We start from the raw sequence: 12,734 nt of genomic DNA, 5'->3' as shown, positions 1-12,734 counted from the left end.
GTATAGTGATTTTCCCCACTTTGTTCAATTTAAGTCTGAATTTGGCAATAAGGAGTTCATGATATGAGCCAAAGTCCGCTCCCGGTCTTGTTTCTGCTGACAGTATAGAGCTTCTCCATCTTTAGCTACAAAGAATATAATCAGTCTAATTTCAGTGTTGACCATCTGCTGTTGTCCATGTGTAGAGTCTTCTCTTGTGTTGTTGGAATAGGGTGTTTGCTTTGACCAGTGAGTTCTCTTGGCAAAATTCTGTTAGCCTTTGCTTCAATTTGTACTCCAAGGCCAAACTTGCTTGTTACTCCAGGTGTTTCTTGACTTCCTATTTTACATTCCAGTCCCCTGTAATGAAAAGGACATATTTTTGTGTGTTAGTTCTACAAGGTCTTGTAAGTCATCATAGAACCATTCTGTTTCAGCTTCTTCAGCGTTACTGGTTGGGGCATAGAGTTAGATTACCATGATTTTGCATGGTTTGCCTTGGAAATGAACAGAGATCATTCTGTCGTTTTTGAGATTGCATCCAAGTCCTGCATTTTCCACTCTTTTGTTGACTATGATGGCTCCTCCATTTCTTCTAAGGGATTCTCACCCACAGTCGTAGATATAATGGTCACCTGAGTTGAATACATCCATTCCAGTCCATTTTAATTCACTGATTCCTAAAATGCCGTTGTTTGCTCTTGCCGTCTCCTTTTTGACCACTTCCAATTTGCCTTGATTTATGGACCTAACATTCCAGGTGCCTATGCAGTATTGTTCTTCACATTATTAGACTTTACTTCCATCACCAGTCACATCCACCCGGGTGTTCTTTTCACTTTGTCTCCATCTCTTCATTCTTCTTGGAGTTATTTCTCCACTGATCTCCAGTAGTATATTGACACCTACCGACCTGGGGAGTTCATCTCTCAGTTTCCTATCTTTTTGCCTTTTCTTACTGTTCATGGGGTTCTCAAGGCAAGAATACTGAAGTGGTCTGCCATTCCCTCTCCAGTGGACCACGTTTTGTCAGAACTCTCCACCATGACTCATGACACCATGTAGAGCTTGGGTGGCCCCACGTGGCATAACTCATAGTCTTATTGAGTTAGACAAGGTCTAACTTTGGTCCGTGTGATCAGTTTAGTTAGTTTTCTGTGATTGTGGTTTTCATTCTGTCTGCTCTTTGATGAATAAGGATAAGAGACTTACAGAAGCTTCCTGATGGGAGAGGTTGACTGTGGGGGAAACTGCGTCTTGTTCTGATCTGCAGAGCCATGCTCAGTAAATCTTTAATCCAGTTTTCTGTTGATGTGTGCATTGTTTGGCCACTCATGGGCAAATCTGGCTGAGTCTCCCACCGTCCTCCAAAGTTAAATTCCCTGGGGCTTCTCAGTCCCTGTGCCGGATTCCCAGGTTTGGAAATCTGTTGTGGCTCCTAGAACTTTCTTAACAGTGGAAGTATTTCTTTGGTATAATTGTTCTGTGATTTGGGGGTCATCTGCTCGTTAGCCCTCTGGTGGGGCTAGTGATGACCTCCTCCAAGAGGGCTTATGCCACACGCTGGGTCACCCTGGTCTGCTGCAGCCAGAGCCCCTGTCCCCGCGACAGGCCACTGCTGACCCGTCCCTCCGCAGGAGACACTCAGACACTCAAAGGCAGGTCTGGCTCAGCCTCTGTGGGTTCAGTGCATTTTAATTTATTATTTATAATACCTTTTTCTAACAAGGGGGTCATAGGATATGTCCATATATGGTCTTCATAAATTTTGTTTTTTCATGCTCATTTATCTGCCATACAGCTAAAAATTGACTTTTGTGTTTGCCATTAGATAAGGATATCAAAGTTGATATTTACCCCCAACTATATGTATATCCAGGTGTCTCAACACCACTGACTGAAAAGACTATCCTTTTCCTACTACCCTGTAGGATCAGCTTTATCATATGTGTGTAGTTTCTGGAACATAATTCTTTGTTGGCTTTTGTACCATTGAATGAGATCTCCCAAATCCTACATGGGTCCTTCTTCAAGTTTTCTTGACTTTTTGTGTATTTCCATATGAATTTTAAAATAAGCTGGCCAAAAGTCTCATTGGGGTATTGGTTTAGATTGAATTAGATCTTTAGTTTGTGGAAAAACATATTTTTAAAAAAATATTTGTGTTATAAATGGTACCTCTAAAACGGTTACTGTCTGTTGCTGCTATGTACAAAGTTTTTTTAATATTGACTTTATATATGTCAACTGTGTTAAACTTATTTATTAACTTGGTAATTTATTTCAGTTTTTAAAAAAACTTTCCAAAGGATATCCACAGGTTTTTGTCTTCCTTTCCAATCTTTATGCTTTCAATTCTTTTTTCTTGCTTTACTTTAATTGCTAGCACCATCAAATCCATATTAAATTGAGTGGCTTTTCTGGGTTTGTTCATATTCTCAAAGGGAAAGCCTTTTTAACACTGTACATTAAGTATGATCTCTGTAGATTTTTGTTAAAAGTTTTTGTCATGACAAGTTTTTACATTTTATATTCTCTTCCTGTCTGTTAAATATATGATTTTGAAAAGAGTCTACCTTGGTTCCCAAAATAAAGTCATTTCAAAAATACCTATCTCACTGGTTTGGATTTACTAATATTTTTGGTTAGGAGTTTTACATTTATGTTTATGAGTCGAATTGACCTTTATTTTTTATCCCTGTTGTCTTTGTCTGCTGTCAATATCAAGATTTTGCTGTTTTCATAAAATCGGGAGTCCTCCTTGCGGGGAATAATTCATGTATATATGTTTCATTAGATGTTTGGTAAATTTTGCTGATAAATCCCATGGGCATTTTCTTTATAGGAAAGCTTGTACTTATGGTTCCTAGAGTAATTTAGTAATTTTTATTTAATATATCTTGTGTCTATATTTTTACATTCATCTAGAAATTTGTTTATACAGTCCTCTTCAAGTTCTTTGTAATGTCTGCAGGACCGGCAGAGATATTCCTTTTTGTTTCATAATATTGTACAGTCTTTCTCCCGCCTTTTTTTTCTTAATCACTTTTGCCATTGTTGATCACCTTTATTAGTCCTGTTAAAGAACTGTCTTTCAGACTTATTGGTTCACTAAATTATATACTTGTTTTCAGTTTTATTAATTTTTATTGTTTAATTTATTCCTTCCACTACAGTTTTATTTTGCTCTAATTCTTAAAAACTAATGTCCCTAGAAGGATGCTTATTAAATCATGAATGTTACGTCTGTTCTAAAACACACACTCTATGCCATAAATTTCCCTTTATACACTGTTTTGACTGTATTCATAAATTGAGATTTATGCCATTTGGGGCATTTTCTAATGGTGATTTGCTTGATCATAGGTTATTTAGAAGTATACTTTTATAATTTCCAAAACTATACATTTTTAAGTTATATTTTTGTTATTTCTAACTTTATATCATTTTGCTAAAAACAGATAGTCTTCCTGATATTTTTTTGGTCTGTTTTTTCTTTCTTTACTGTTGTATGTTAAATTTCCCACCTGTAATTATGGATTTTTCTTCTCTTTGTAGTCTCTTAATCTTTGTTTTATGTGTTTTGATGCCATGCTATTAACTGCATACAAATTAAGAGTGGTATGTTTCAATGAATATTTTTTTGCCGCAAAATACTTTGAGATTAATATAGCTGCAAAAAAAATTTTTTTTAACTTGGTGTTTGTATAATACCCTTCATATCTCTTTTAGTCTTTCTGAAACTATTTTTAGATGAATCTCTTAAAATCTGCATGTAGTTTTTTTTTAGTTTGTTATGAAAATATTTGTTTAGGGCAATTATTTCATTTGTATTATAAAATACTCTAATTTATGTATGAATCTATTCTCGTTTTAAGTGCTTTATATTTATACTGCCTGCTTTTATTTTTCTCTCCTTTCTTGCTTCATTGGAATTGGTACTTTTTATTTATTTATTTCCCTGGTAGTTTTAATATTGTGCTTAATTTTATTATTTGTTTTGTCATTATCCCAGAGGTAACAGTAGGCTTTAATGACATCTACCAATTGAATGTTTACATCATGCTCTTACCCTCTTCCTGGACAAGGCAAGGACTCTAGAACTAGAGTGTTTTTCAAACTTATACTTGAGTCATCTAAGGTCTTATTGAAAATGCAGACTACAGTTTATAACTTTTTTGAACCCCAAATGCAGAGTTTACCAGAGTTCCACCTCTGGAAATCCTGGACTTCACTTTTGTCCAAGCTTCAGTCGTTATATTGACCCAAATTAACTAGTTCACCATAACAAAAAGTGGAATTCCACTTTACATTTTTTGTATTTATAGACACTTATTTAGGGTTAAATTGCCAAGCAAAGTTTCAACAATGAAAATTGAAACTGTTTTGTCATTAATGGCTTTTGTTGACTTGGAAGAAATCTCATCACAAAGGTATTTACGTGGTGGTTAAGAGCTCAGGTCTCTAGCCAGGTTACCCGCTTCTTTATGCCACTGTTTACATATTGGTGGTTTGATCTTGGGAAAGGTGCTTTAATCTCTCTTAAGTACCTCATCTGGAAAAAGCGATGCTAATCATAGTCTTAGGGTTATTACTTGTCAATATGTGTCAAATGGTTAAACCATATTTTCAAATACCAAGTGAGTCAGTAAAATATCACTATGTTAGAATAAAATCTCTTTGTAAATTAGAGCACTTTTGTTAGATTTTCCGTGTGGATAATCTAAATGTTAGCTAAGGCTTAGGATTTTTTTAACATGGAATTTTTAGTTTTTTATTTTCTCATTTATATCTGGGGATTGAATTTGTAGTTTGAATTTAATCTCCAACTACTAGAAAATTTTGTATATTGTCATTTTGGTCAATTGGGCATAACCAGATATAAAAATGTATACTCTATTCATTTATAGCTTACTCCATCTGGAAGCATTTCTCTTATCAAATCAATGCATTTAATTAAAAATCCTGTAAAGACCTGTGACACGGTTTATTCCCTGATACAAAGTTTGACTTCTCAAATCAGACATCGAATGGAAGATCCCAAATCATCAGGTAAATATTTTGTTTTCCTTGGGTCAGAAAATAAAAATCACTATCCCATTGCTGTAAACATTTTAAAATAAGACGCATCAATCATAAAAAAGCTTTAATGCTATCAGTTCAGTTCAGTTCAGTCGCTCAGTCGTGTCCGACTCTTTGTGACCCCATGGACTGCAGCATGCCAAGCCTCTCTGTCCACCACCAACTCCCAGAGTTTCCCAAAACTTATGTCCATTGAGTCAGTGATGCCATCCAACCATCTCATCCTCTGTTGCCCCTTCTCCCTCCCTCCCTCAATCTTTCCCAGCATCAGGGTCTTTTCAAATAAGTCAGTTCTTCGCATCAGGTACCCAAAGTATTGGCATTTCAGATTCAGCATCAGTCCTTCCAATGAATATTCAGGACTGATTTCCTTTAGGATGGACTGGTTGGATGTCCTTGCAGTCCAAGGGACTCTCAAGAGTCTTCTTCAACACCACAGTTCAAAAGCATCAGTTCTTCAGCACTCAGCTTTCTTTATAGTTCAACTCTCACATCCATACATGACTACTGGAAAAACCATAGCCTTGACTAGATGGACTTTTGTTGACAAAGTAATGTCTCTGCTTTTTAATATGCTGTCCAGTTTGGTCATAACTTTTCCTTCCAAGGAGTAAGCTTTTTTCTTTTAATTTCATGGCTGTAGTCACCATCTGCAGTGATTTTGGAGCCCAAAAAATAAAGTCTGCCACTGTTTCCCCATCTATTTGCCATGAAGTGATGGGACCGGATGCCATGATCTTAGTTTTCTGAATGTTGAGCTTTAAGCCAACTTTTTTACTCTCCTCCTTCACTTTCATCAAGAGGCTCTTTAGTTCTTCTTCACTTTCTGCCATAAGTGTGGTTTCATCTGCGTATCTGAGGTTATTGATATTTCTCCCGGCAATCTTGATTCCAGCTTGTGCTTCATCCAGTCCAGCGTTTCTCATGATGTACTCTGCATAGAAGTTAAATAAGCAGGGTGACAATATACAGCCTTGACGTACTCCTTTTCCTATTTGGAACCAGTCTGTTGTTCCATGTCCAGTTCTAACTGTTGCTTCCTGACCTGCATACACATTTCTCAAGAGGCAGGTCAGGTGTTGTGGTGTTCCCATCTCTTTCAGAATTTTCCACAGTTTATTGCTATATCTAAGTATTATTTGAGTTAATGTATATCCAGCAAAAGAATAATAGCAAAGTTGTAGTTGCTTTTAACTATGGTAGCATGAGAAAGATAATAAAACATTGTTAGTTGATTAATTATGTAACATTACCATACAGTTGGGGCTTCCCTGGTGGCTCAGTGGTAAAGAATCTGGCTGCCAATGCAAGAGACAGGTTCAGTCCTTGGGTGGGGAAGATCCTCTGAAGAAGGAAATAGCAACCCACTTCAGTATTCTTGCCTAGGAAAGCCCATGGATAGAGGAGCCTAGCGGGCTATAGTCCAAGAGGTCATAAAGAGTTGGACACAACTGAGTGCCTAACAACAAACAAAAAACCATACAGTCGAGCAGCAAACAGGCAGCATAATAAGAAGGCGAAAGCAGTAGGAAGGTGATCTGTGCTCTGGTGCTGAGAGTGGCTTAGTTAATAATGTGGGAAACTGATGTATATAACGTATGGAAAAAGGTCTTTTATAAAAGCAGTTCCTAACCCATGTATTTATACCTTTATTCAAATCTACAAAATATATGGTTGCTAATAGTATATGCCTATAATGATATTTCCTAGCTTGTTAACAAGTTTAATATACTAAAATTGTTATGCTGTTTTAGATATTCAGCTTTATCATAGTGAGACCTTAGAGCTCATGCTCCGTAGATGGTCCAAGTTGGAGAAAGACTTTAAGACAAAAAATGGAAGATATGATATTAGCAAGATCCCTGACATATATGACTGTATAAAATATGATGTCCAGCATAATGGTTCCTTGAAATTAGAAGACACAATGGAATTGTATAGGCTTTCAAAGGCATTAGCAGATATAGTTATCCCTCAGGTAAGTAATTTCTACATATCAATTTTCTGGTACTGTTATATAGATATTTTTAAAATATCTATCCACTGTTAGGAGAGAGTTGGTTTCTGTGTCCTAGTAAACCTATAACTTTAAAAAGGAAATTGAGTCGTTATGAGTTTACAAAAACTTCTTGTATTAAATCACTGTTTGATTTTTTAATCATTTGTAATGACCTTTTAAAGTTTAAGAATTGATACTCTTAATTAAAGAATAATTAAAAATAATTAAAGACAAACAACTGAAAATATGGAATAAATCACATTTATTGATCGTTTATTGTGCACATGCCAGTGCTGTGCTATGGGAAAGTGCGCAGAGTGGGGGAAAAAGATCGTTGTGTCTCTGTATTAATTTTGGAAGTTTTGGTTTTTTTTTTACTTTATGTGAAAGTATTTTTAAAAGAATAGAGGTCAAGATGTAAATAGTTATTTGTATGGTGTGGTAGAGGGGTCTTTTCATTATAGGAGAGTAAAAATAAAGGTATACTAAAACTCAGATAACTGAAATTAGTTAGACATAGATTCAGATTGATAATAACAAGTCAAGTGACAAAACAAGTTGAGATAAGAAATGTGTTAGAAGAAAATAGTGACAGATGCCGTTTGGAGATCTTTTATCACCTTCATTGCTCAAAGATTATTTGGATATTGTAAAAGGGAGATTGGAGTAAATCACACATTTCCAACTGTGAACCGAAGTTAAAAAACAGGAAAATGAAATACAACTGATTCTTGAACAACGTGGGTTTGAACTGTAGTGCATCCACCTACATGTGGATTTTTTTCAATAGTAAATACTACAGTACTGCACGATCCACAGATCCATGATTGGTTGCATCTGCTGTGGATGCAGAGCCACAGATAAGCTGCATTTAAGTTTTCAGTGGCATGGAGGGTTGGCACTCGTAACCTCCACGTTGTTCAGGAGTCACTGTACATAAAAAGTGTAAGGATTGTATATTTTTAAAAAGCCTCACTTAAAGATACTTATATATAGAAAACAATAGGGAGGTTCTTTAATAACTAAAACTGGAGCTACTGTATGATCCAGCAATCCCTTTCCCTGCCATAGGTCCAGAAAAGATAAAAACTCTTTTTTCAAAAAGACGCATGTACCCCAGTGTTCTTAGGAGTGCTGTTTATAATACCCAAGACATAGAAACAACTCAAGTGCCCATCAGCATATGATTCATTTTGGACATGGTGTATACATGTATACTTGCATGTGGAATACTACTCAGCCATAAAAACAAAATATTGCTGTTTGTAGCAACATGGATGGACCTAGAGAACATTGTACTAAGTGAATTAAGTCAGAGAAAGACAAATGTTATATCACTTACATGTGGAATCTAAAAAATAACACAAATGAATCAATATTAAAAGTGGAAGCAGACTCATATACATAGAAAACAAGCTTACAGTTACCAAAAAGGAAGGAGAGAGGGGAAGGAATAAATAAAAAGTATGGAATATAAGCTACTATGCATAAAATAGATAAGTAACACAATTTACTGTATAGCATAGGATACTATATTCAGTATCTTGTAATAACCTATAGTGGAAAATAATCTGAAAAAATATATATATAAAACTGAATCACTTTGTTTCAATCACAGTTGAAACTAACATAGTACTGTAAATCCACTACAATTACAACTGCAGTTTCCCTTTTCTAATATTCACAGAATGTCCATGAAAAACTATAGAGACTTTGAAAAATTGGGAATTCAGACTTCACAACTAAGTATGTGTGTACCTGTTAAAGTTTAGCTTATCCTTTCAGTATGAAAGAGCAACTTTTTTTCTTTTTGGTCAGTATATATAATGTAGATAATTATAAATACATTGTATAAGTCAGTGATTTGAAAATAAATTCATTTCAAAAGAGGGTAAAAATATCTCATACTTCAAGAATATGCCTTTGGGACTCATTTTAAGAAACACAGACTTAGAAAACAAGAATTGACTCTCTGACAGCATCTTTCATTTGTTAAATAAAAGTTTTATTCTGCAAAACAGATTTTATTTTATACAATAAAAAGTTGTATTTTTATAACATTTTAAGATTGATATCAAAATGAACACACTAAATTCTGCAGAACTCGGTTTTAGCTACATGATATACATAGAAGATTATAGGACTAACACTGATTTGATTATATCTCTTTCAGTAAAGTTAAATCAGCATCTATCTTTGTTATGAAATTCAAGAGAAAATTTATTCAGATTTTACTTGCTAAAAAATTTGAGAAGAATGGTTACTCTTAATTCTGATAAGCATGTAATTAGTTTGCACTGGAAGCATACATAAGACTGATTTTTTTTTTCATTGTATTGAATTGCTTTTACATTATTCCAGGCTCAGTGCATTTTAGTTGTACTTACTCTTAAAATGAAGATTATTTTAAAGTATACTTTTAACAGATAAGCTGTAAATATGTGACCCTCTAAAATATTTTTTGTAGCTGTATACATTTGTCAAGGTAGGCTTTCAGTATATTTTAATGTCTCACCTACTTGGTGGCTAAATAGATACACTAATGATTTATTAGCATAATCATGTCTTGTACATGGCTTCTTTAATCTCAAGCCTCTTCTTTCTCAATTATGTATACTAAGAATTCTAGAATTGGGGATGGAAAGTTTGTTTCTAAGACTTGGGCTCAAAAGAAAACTTACATATTAATGAGTTTCAGATGATAATTTTTTCTCCTTCCATGGTGTATGTGTTTTAGGTACATTACTTACATAGACGAAGAAAATTTTCACCATGTCCTTGAAATTTAAATATTTATAATGAATTTTTAAAGCTTTGTAATTAAAAGAAACACTATAAGATTTGAAATGGTTAAGAAAAATTAGAGATATTTACTCCCTAACTATTTGGTTTGACATTACTTATTATGACAGAAACTTGGGACTTCCTCTTTTTTAATGGACATTTGAATTCAGTTACTTAAATTTTGTTACTAAAGTCTTCATAAATCTAAAATCATAGACAAGAGATAGACATTTTCAATCACTGAACAAATAACTAAAGTTGTAAACATATCTAATTATAGTGAAGCTGTAGTTTGTAATGAAACAAATGAGAAATGTACATGTTTACTTGACAAAGATATTTCAAGCTTAGAGACTTGATGACTCAGTCAAATAATGTATTAGTTTGGCTTAGATTGAGAGAGTATCAGTATTTTTGTAAGAAAAATGTATATGTATTCTGCTATGCCTCAAAAAAAGTCTGTTTTCACTCTTACATTGCATTAATTGTTATAACTATGCTTTGCGAATTATGTAATTCTAATCACATTGTTGTTGCTCAGTTGCTAAGTCATGTCCGACTCTTCGCAACCCTATGGACTGCAGCATGCCAGACTTACCTGTTCTTCACTGCCTCCCAGAGTTTGCTCAGATTCATGTCCATTAAGTCACTGATGCTATCTAACCATCTCATCCTCTGCCACCCTCTCCTTTTGCCTTCAGTCTTTCCCAGCATCAGGGTCTTTTCTTACATATGATAAACATGATTTATTACTTTTAGTTACTTTAACAGTTAATAGTTGTGATTATGGTATGTATTTTTGCTATGGTAGAATCAGCTTTTCAGCCTCAGTCCTCTAAAAATGATACTTAAAAATTGGAAATACCCTGGCAATCTAGTGGTTAGGACTCGGCACTTGCACTGCTGAGGGCTTGGGTTCAGTCCCTGATTGGGGAACTAATATCCTGCAAGCTGTGTGGCACGGCCAAAAAAAAAAGAAGGTCCTTTAAAAATAGTCACAATGGGATGTGACATCAATGGGATGGCCATGTGACATGGCCATGTAATATGCTCCCTTTGTCTATCCCCTTCAGTCTACAACCAGTAAAATATAAACAACTCAACAAAGGTGCCTCTGCATGACACACCAGGGCACCACAAAATTCTGTCCATCTTATACCTGAAAGTAGCTGGGCTAGAAAACAGAGGACATGCCTGTGTTCCCAGACCCCGGTCCTAGTTAGCTGAGCCTTCAGCCTCAGAGAACGCAGTAGCTTTAGGAGTGGTGGCACACACAACTCCAGCGTCTCAGCTGCAGTGGCACCCATGGCCGCAAGGAACTGGGTGTTAGTGGTCGTGGGGCCTGTGACCCCATCCTTCCAGCCATGGAGGTCCTCCCACTACGGAGGTGAGAGCTGCAGCTCTCACCACCCCAGCAGTGGCAGTGCCCATGAATACTAACAGCCTTGGACATGACAGGGGTACCTGTGACCCTGGCTCCCTTCCCCCACCTTATTTGTCTCCTCGTAGTGGCGACGCCTGAAACCTATTAGACCCTGGACGCAGTGGAGGGGCTCCGTTTCCTGGCGGCCTAGGCAGAGATACTGGCAGCACCCATAGAAACAAGGCACCAGTAACCTTGGAGGTTACAGTAGCAACAAGGACACCGGGTGACCACACCTAGCAGATGCAGTGGAGTGTCAGACGTTCCTCAGATACAACCAGTGGCTTAAGAAAAACCAAAAGCTTATGCCGTAGTGCCACCTACTAGAGAAGAGATCAGGATTGCAAGGAGAAATATCAATAACCTCAGATATGCAGATGACACTACCCTTATGGCAGAAAGTGAAGAAGAACTAAAGAGCCTCTTGATGAAGCTTCAACGGGAGAGTGAAAAAGCTGGCTTAAAACTCAACATTCATAAAACTAAGATCATGGCATCTGGTCCCATCACTTCCTGCAAATAGAAGGGGAAACAATGGAAACAGTGACAGACTTTATTTTCTTGGGCTCCAGAAATCACTGCAGATTGTGACTGCAGCCATGAAATTAAAAGATGCTTGCTCCTTGGAAGAAAAGCTATGACAAACCTAGACAGCATATTAAAAAGCAGAGACATTACTTTGCCAACAAAGGTCCATCTAGTCAAAGCTATGGTTTTTCCAGTAGTCATGTATGGATGTGAGAGTTGGGCCAGAAAGAAGGCTGAGCGCAGAAGAACTGATGCTTTTGAACTGTGGTGTTGGAGAAGACTCATGAGGGTCCCTTGGACCGCAAGGAGATCCAACCAGTCCGTCCTAAAGGATATCAGTCCTGAATATTCATTGGAAGGACTGATGCTGAAGCTGAAGCTCCAATACTTTGGCCACCTGATGTGAAGACCCGACTCATTAGAAAAAACACTGATGCTGGGAAACACTGATGCTGGTGGGAGGAGAAGGGGACGACAGAGGATAAGGTTGTTGGATGGCGTCACCGACTTGGACATGAGTTTGAGCAAGCTCCAGGAGATGGTGAAGGACAGGGAAATCTGGCGTGCTGCAGTCCATAGGGTTACAAAGAGTTGGACAGGACTGAGTGACTGAGCAACAACTGAAGAAGAGAACAAAAACTAACAAATGGGACTGCTGCTGCTGCTGCTGCTAAGTTGCTTCAGTCGTGTCCAACTCTGTGACCCCATAGACGGCAGCCCACCATATTCCGCTGTCCCTGGGATTCTCCAGGCAAGAACACTGGAGTGGGTTGCCATTTCCTTCTCCTTTCTTCTGCATGAAAGTGAAAGGTGAAAGTGAAGTCACTTAGTCGTGTCCTATCCTCAGCGACCCCATGGACTGCAGCCTACCAGGCTCCTCTGTCCATGGGATTTTCCAGGCAAGAGTACTGGAGTGGGTTGCCATTGCCTTCTCCAAAC

At 36.9% G+C, this 12,734-nt stretch overlaps 1 protein-coding gene across 17 annotated transcripts in view; it reads left to right on the top strand.

Moving 5' to 3' along the window:
- The window catches only part of PPIP5K2 (diphosphoinositol pentakisphosphate kinase 2), an 83,111-nt gene that overhangs the window by 37,217 nt on the left and 33,160 nt on the right, over positions 1-12,734 (top strand). For all 17 annotated transcript variants that reach the window (XM_027545498.1, XM_027545507.1, XM_027545503.1 and 14 more), the window contains 2 exons: positions 4,890-5,031; positions 6,816-7,039. In XM_027545498.1, coding sequence (XP_027401299.1) covers positions 4,890-5,031; positions 6,816-7,039 — 366 coding nt within the window. The remainder of the gene's footprint in view (positions 1-4,889; positions 5,032-6,815; positions 7,040-12,734) is intronic.

The sequence above is a fragment of the Bos indicus x Bos taurus genome, chromosome 7 (assembly GCF_003369695.1).
Source record: "Bos indicus x Bos taurus breed Angus x Brahman F1 hybrid chromosome 7, Bos_hybrid_MaternalHap_v2.0, whole genome shotgun sequence".
Lineage (NCBI taxonomy): Eukaryota > Metazoa > Chordata > Mammalia > Artiodactyla > Bovidae > Bos > Bos indicus x Bos taurus.
This window is presented reverse-complemented; position numbering and strand designations above follow the sequence as displayed.